The following is a 7,048-nucleotide window of genomic DNA, read 5'->3' as shown; positions in this document are numbered from 1 at the left end:
AAGAGAGAAAACTTGAATGCATCGAAAAAAATTTTCTTTCCCTTAATAAAATGGGTGATAAAACTGATGCTAAAAAGCAAAAAGCAAAAACTTTCGCCAAAGAGCGAAAAATTGAAAGTGGCTTAAACAAAAATCTTTCCGTAATAAAAATGGAAAGTAAAACTGTGAAAGAATTAAAAGAAATTGCTAAAGAGGAGAAAATAAGAGGATACTCTAAAATGAGAAAGGAGGAACTTATAATGGCTTTGCAGCCTCCTAGAGTTGTCTCTGCTCCTGCTGCTCTTCGTAGACGAACGACTGAGGCAAGACCTTTGCCTGAAAGACCTACCGTGGTGAGGTTTGTTAAACCACCTGTAAAAGTTTCTGTAAAACCGACAAAAGTTTCAATAAAGCCGACAAAAGTAAGGTTTGCTGTTGGTTCTGAAAGACCTGTGCCTGCCCCAAGACCTGTGCCTGCCCCAAGACCAAGGTCTGACGACTTGATTTCATTCGAACCTTCTGCTCTCTTGCAAAATAGGATGATAAGAGATGAACCCTCTATTCTTAACACACCGGTTATTGATTCAACAAACGTTATTACACCTAGACCGGTTCCTGCTCCAAGACCTTTATTTTCAAGTCTGACGGCAGTTTCAAAAAGTGTGGCGTCCTATGTTAAAACTAAGTTTAATGATATTAAAGAATGGATAGATCCCTACGTTCCTGAAATAGTCAAGAAGAATGTAAACGAATCAGTGAAACAAATCGATGAAAAGATAAAGTCTATCAAATCACTTGTATTAAAAACAGTGTATAAACCTCTCGCGCCAAAACCTTTTACAGTAAAGTTTAATATGACTAAGCATTCAGCAGAGCGCTCCACCAGACTGTTTTCATACGAGCCGTCTTCTCGATACCAAGACATTGTTCCTTTTTTAAACTTGGTAAGGGAGTCTGCTATTCAAACCATGGAAGGAGAAAGAAACACAAAGGTAAGAATTGTTTTAGTCTGTGAAATGACTCGCGTAAGCATCTTAACAGGTGAGGAAACTACTCAGACGGCTAACTTTTCATCTAATGCGCAAAGATTATTGGAGGGTGATGATGTGAGAGCGCTCATGACTGAAATGGAAGAAAAAATCTTGGAACGTAGCGCTAATTACAACAAGATGGGATCCAATTGCGTCTTGTCCAAGATTTTGAGGATGGATATAAGCTTTGTTGATTATGAACCTTTCAAGGGCTCTTCCTACATGGAGCTGCCTCTCAAGTTGAAAAACAAAAAAGCCATCATCAACATGAAAAACGATGACGATCAATGTTTCAAGTGGTGCGTCACCAGAGCTCTTAACATGAAAAATAGAGACAACGAAAGAATTGACAATGAGTTGATTGAACAATCGAAAAAGCTCAATTGGGAAGGAATGGAATTTCCTGTAAAGACCACTCAAATCAAAAAGTTTGAAGTGAATAATCCTGACATCAGCGTGAACGTCTTTCACTATGAAATGAATAAGCCTCAACCTATGCAAATATCCAAATTTCATGATCGAAAACACTGTGTTGATTTGTTGTATATTTCAAACAAAGACAACAGCCATTATTGCCTTATTAACAATTTCAGTCGGTTTGCCGGCTCCTCAACAACAAAAGGAAAAAGAAAACTTCATTTTTGCAGAAATTGCATGCATGGTTATGACCAAGAAGAAAAGCTTCAAATTCACAAAGGATACTGTTATGAGAACGCTCCAATGAGAATTGATCTTCCAAAAGAAGGGTCGACCCTTGAGTTTAAAAACTACAACAATAGTATGAGAGTTCCGTACTGTGTCTATGCCGACTTTGAAAGTTTCATCAAACCCATCGATGATAACACTGAATATAATAATAAAGAATCGTACACCAAAAAATATCAAAAGCATGTTCCAAGCTCCTTCTGCTATTACATCATAGGACCTGATGGTTTAAAAATTAAATCTTTTGAGTATACAGCCGAAAGCGATAAGGATGACGTAGGTAAAAAGTTTGTTACCAGTCTTGAAGCTGACTTTATAAAGATTTGCTGTGATAGTTATTCACTTAAACAACAATGGAAGAATAAGCCAATAAAGACGGATGAGGACAAGAAGAAGTATGAAGCTGCAACCGAATGTCACATTTGCAAAAAGGATCTTAATGGTGATAAAGTGTGGGATCACTGTCATTTGACTGGAAAATACCGCGGTGCTGCTCATGATGCTTGCAATAAAAAATATCGAATTCCAAAATTCATACCAGTCATTTTCCACAACTTGTCTGCCTATGACAGTCATTTGTTCATCAAGAGATTAGGCGGAAAAAACGGAAAACTCAATTGCATACCCAACAGCGAAGAAAAATACATCAGCTTCTCAAAAAGCATCAAAGTGAGAGATTCGATTGATAAGAAAGGTAATCCGAAAAAAGTGTATAGAGATTTAAGGTTCGTTGACAGCTATAGGTTCATGCAAAGCTCGTTAGCAGATTTGACTAGCAACCTTGTTAAAGATTTGTGTGAGGAGTGCTCTAAATTAGACGCTAAGACATGCAAAAAGGACTGCCTTGATAAGAAAGGTAAAAAATGCAAGTGCAAAGACAATTGTAAAGACTGCGCTCATAGAAGATTTAAAAAAGGAGACATCATGTGCAAACATCTCAATTCATTCTACAGCGGAGAACAAAGAAATTTGCTGCTAAGAAAAGGCGTTTACCCTTACGAATGGGTGGACTCGATTGAAAAGTTTTCCGAAACGCAATTGCCATCCAAAGAAGCTTTTTATTCTAGACTAGATGATAAACACATCAGCGATGAAGACTACGCGCATGCAAAAAACGTTTGGAAAGTATTTGGATGTGAAACCTTTAAAGATTACCACGAGCTATACAACGAGTCTGACGTGTTGAATCTTGCCGATGTCTTTGAAAATTTTAGAGACACTTGCATGGAATATTACGGTCTCGACCCTCTTTGGTATTACACCTCTCCTGGTTTGGCTTGGGACGCTATGTTAAAGGAAACTAAAATTGAGCTGGACTTGATCACCGATATTGACATGCTCAACATGATCCAAAAAGGAATACGCGGTGGAATCTGCATGATCTCGAATCGACTTGGAAATGCCAACAACAAATACATGCCAGACTATGATCCTTCACAACCATCGAAATTCATCCAGTATTTAGACGCCAACAATCTTTATGGATGGGCCATGAGCAAACCTCTACCTGTTAGAGGATTCAGATGGATGAATGATCTTCAAAATTGGCGTAGCATGCCATGCATACTTGAAGTTGACTTGAGCTATCCTGAAAGTCTTCACGATTTACACAACGACTACCCTTTGGCTCCTGAAAGATTAACCATTGGAAAAGTACCCAAGCTCGTTCCAAATTTAAACAATAAAGAAAAATACGTAGTCCACCATGAAAGCCGAAAACTCTATGAACGATTGGGTTTAGTCATCACTAAAATTCATCGAGGAATCACCTTTGAAGAAGAACCTTTCATGAAACCATACATCGATGGCAACACCACTAAAAGAACAAAAGCTAAAAACGAGTTTGAAAAAGAATTCTTTAAACTCATGAACAACTCCGTCTTTGGAAAAACCATGGAAAACATTCTAAAGCACGTTGATATTAAACTGGTTACCACAAGAAAAGAAGTCTTAAAATTATCCAAAAATCCTCGTTATGATCGGTACAACATTTTTGATGAAAACCTCACTGCCATTCACATGAAGAAAACACAAGTCACTTACGATAAACCAGTTTACTTAGGAATGAGCATCCTCGACATCAGCAAGACTCTCATGTTTGAGTTCCATTACGACTACATCAAACCTAAATACGGTGATAAAGCCAAGTTGCTCATGACCGATACCGACTCGCTCATTTATGAAATCGAAACGGAAGATTTTTACGAAGACACTGCTGATGATGTTGAACCCAAATTTGACACGAGCGACTTTCCAAAAGACCATCCTGCTATTCAAAACGTTGGATTCAAAGTAGGCTTAAATAAAAAGATTATCGGCAAGTTCAAGGATGAGACCGGTGGTAAACAAATCACACAGTTTGTCGGGCTTCGACCTAAGCTCTACTCTTATTACATCCCTGAAGAAAAAGAAGATGAAGATAAAGAGCAGAAAAAATGCAAAGGGGTCAAAAAGAACGTTGTCAAAAATAAGATTACTCATCAAGACTACTATGACTGCTTGCAGGGTAAACAAGAAAAGCTCGCCACCATGAACGTTTTCAGATCTCATCTTCACGACGTTTACACCGAAGAAATCAACAAAGTCGCACTCAGCGCTAACGACGACAAAAGAATTATCTTAGATGACGGAATTCACACCCTTGCCATCGGACGCTACAAAACAAGGCAATAAACATCTTGAAGAACTGGTATATAAATAACATGATTATTTTTATACTTCTTCTTGATTTTTAAAGACGACTGTATTGGTTTTGTCATGATATGAAGTGTTCGCCATTTTTTTATGCATCCTTAAGTATGGGAATGGGTCAATGCGCCAGAACCCGCTTTTCCTTATATATACCTTCTTTTTTAATTATACATATTAAATATTTAGTTTTAAAACACCCGCTTTAAAACATACGAGATACAAAAATAATTTTAAAACTTTTGAGAACGTTTAAGAGCTTAGCAATTTTACCATCATGAATTACCAATATAGTAAACTCATACTTTATGAGGTTTTACAAAATGATTTTTTGAAAATTTTGCTTAGTCTTTTTACATTTTGTATATAGAGACTCAGTTACATTCAGTGATTTTACATTTTGTATATAGAGACTCAGCTACATTTAGTGATTTTACATTTTGTATATATAGAGACTCAGTTATATTTAGTGATTTAACTTAGTGATTTAATTTAGCGTTTAGTCTTTTAAGAACTATAAAATGGGCCTCTGAAATGATTTTTAGTTCAACATACATTTTAAAGAATCTATTTATACAAAATATTTATGCATAAAAGAATTTTGATAAAGTTTCACTAAATGTCATAAAAAATGTTACATATACTGTAATTGAAAGTACTTATAAGGAATATTTTAAAGATGTATTAGCTCTTAAGTTCTTAAAATCCTGAAAACGGGTTCTACAAAAAATAAAGAAACCAAGGAGAAAAAACAACACAAAACGAACTGCGCTAACAAAACCTTTTTTCAGAAATGAGGATTGAAGCAAATTTACATTTGTTTAATTCTTTGGTTCGAAAAGTGTCTTGTAACTTTCTATGCTTTTCGAGTTTTAATGTCTGTAGATAGAGTCTGTCCTTGCGACATGTTTACATACGTGTCATTTAAACTTGAAAAGTTTCTTATTTCTTTTTCTCATGAATGCACTAATGTAGTTAACCTAACGTAAAACTTAACATTTTCCTCCTTTTTGGGGAGATTTCAATAAATACCTACATACTTGAAATGCATTATTTTTTCAAATTAGACTTTTACTCATAAACATTACAATTTAGGTTAAGATTTTCTATTAATCTTCATTTGCTTTTGTGCAGCCGCTTTGGGGTTCTCTCAACTAATAAATCCAAAAGAAGCTGCGGTAAACAATGATCATTTTTAGGATTTTGCATTCCAAAATTTACGTCGAAATTTAATAATGTTATACAATTTATTCAAAACTGGTGTGTTTTCAGAGAACTAGGCTTTACATAAGACCCAGTGAATTTTGCCTGCAGATGGAGAGGAGAGAACAAAAGGATATCCGTGCCGGAGAGAGAGCAAAAAGAAGAAATGAGAAAAAACATAAACCTTATCTGAAAACGATTGGTTGTTTACGATTTTCGTTTGATATGTTTGTAAAAACTCGAGGAATGAATACCGCATTTTATATTATATTAAAAATACCGCTCTTGATAGGAATTTCTTTTTAATATATTCGAGAAAAAGAGGAAGCACGCTGCTCTGCCAACAGAATATGAAAGAAAAAAGAGGCCTGCGGATCGCAATGCGCCAATAAATACTGAAATCATTAACAACGATAATCAATATTAATCTACTTTTAACAGTGCTTTAATCAAATTTACTTCTCAATTTATTGGCAGTCTGGTATGATAATTAAATCTTGTTTGAATCACCATCTGCTTCTGTAATCAACTTTTGTTGTTTAGGGTAGTGGGCTGTGCCGGACTCAGTTTTTATTATGCCGCATAATGCTTCTAACTTTAACCATTCATTTATATAATTTAGCAGAACCATAATGACTTATTGGAGTCTTCTATATCTTTGGATAGAGTATCTATATGTCCTTTTTTTCTAAGGAAAAAAAGGACATATAGATACTCTATCCAAATGAAAACCTGCAGTCGGATAAATATAATTTTTGAAAATGATAGCGAATATTTTTTTTTAGGAAATCTCGGATTTCTTTTTTTTTTTTAATTGGATATTCATATGTTTTCCATTTTAATTCTAAATTATCTCTGACACGCTGACATATTTGACAATTTTTTTGGATTGTATCGGCATTTTTATTTTTTTTTTCGTTCTTCCTTACGTCGTCGAACAAAAAAATCATCGATTCAACCCAAACATTTGTTGCAGTAATTTTCAGCTCAAAGGTATTTCTACCGTTGGTATGCATAGTTTTTGTGTTTTGTATTCAAGTGCAAACATTTTGCGCAACATAACCAGTTACACTTTTAATTGTCATGTATTTAATGAAAATGATAATCATTTGACCAAAAAATAGTTTCAGGACACTTTCACCATTTATAACTTTAAGAGAAAAATTGAAATTTAAATGAAAAGAAGACGGAAATTTTTAGCGGTTGTGCATTTTTCCTATATAGTGTTATTATATTTCAATTCTCGCTACAGTTCGTTGATCGGTCAGCAATGGTGTAAGTATGGTAAAAATATACGAGAAATTATAATTAACTTAATAATATATATATATATATATATATATATATATATATATATATATATATATATATATATATATATATATATATATATATATATATATATATATATATATATATATATATATATATATATATATATA

At 34.3% G+C, this 7,048-nt stretch overlaps 1 protein-coding gene across 1 annotated transcript; it reads left to right on the top strand.

Annotated features, from left to right (window-relative positions):
• Positions 1-218: 218 nt before the first annotated feature.
• LOC149891435 (uncharacterized) lies at positions 219-4,886 on the top strand. The gene is made up of 6 exons (XM_090077074.1): positions 219-365; positions 666-1,827; positions 1,933-2,293; positions 2,453-3,309; positions 3,778-4,221; positions 4,774-4,886. Exons 1-6 carry the CDS (start codon positions 219-221, stop codon positions 4,884-4,886), a joined length of 3,084 nt encoding a protein of 1,027 aa, XP_089933200.1.
• The last annotated feature ends 2,162 nt before the right edge of the window (positions 4,887-7,048 follow it).

Source organism: Hydra viridissima, unplaced genomic scaffold (genome assembly GCF_058129835.1).
Source record: "Hydra viridissima isolate aposymbiotic clone 2 unplaced genomic scaffold, HvirCarnegie_v1 scaffold_2, whole genome shotgun sequence".
Classification (NCBI taxonomy): domain Eukaryota; kingdom Metazoa; phylum Cnidaria; class Hydrozoa; order Anthoathecata; family Hydridae; genus Hydra; species Hydra viridissima.
Note: the sequence above shows the minus strand (reverse complement) of the source record. Positions and strands in the feature narration are given on the sequence as shown.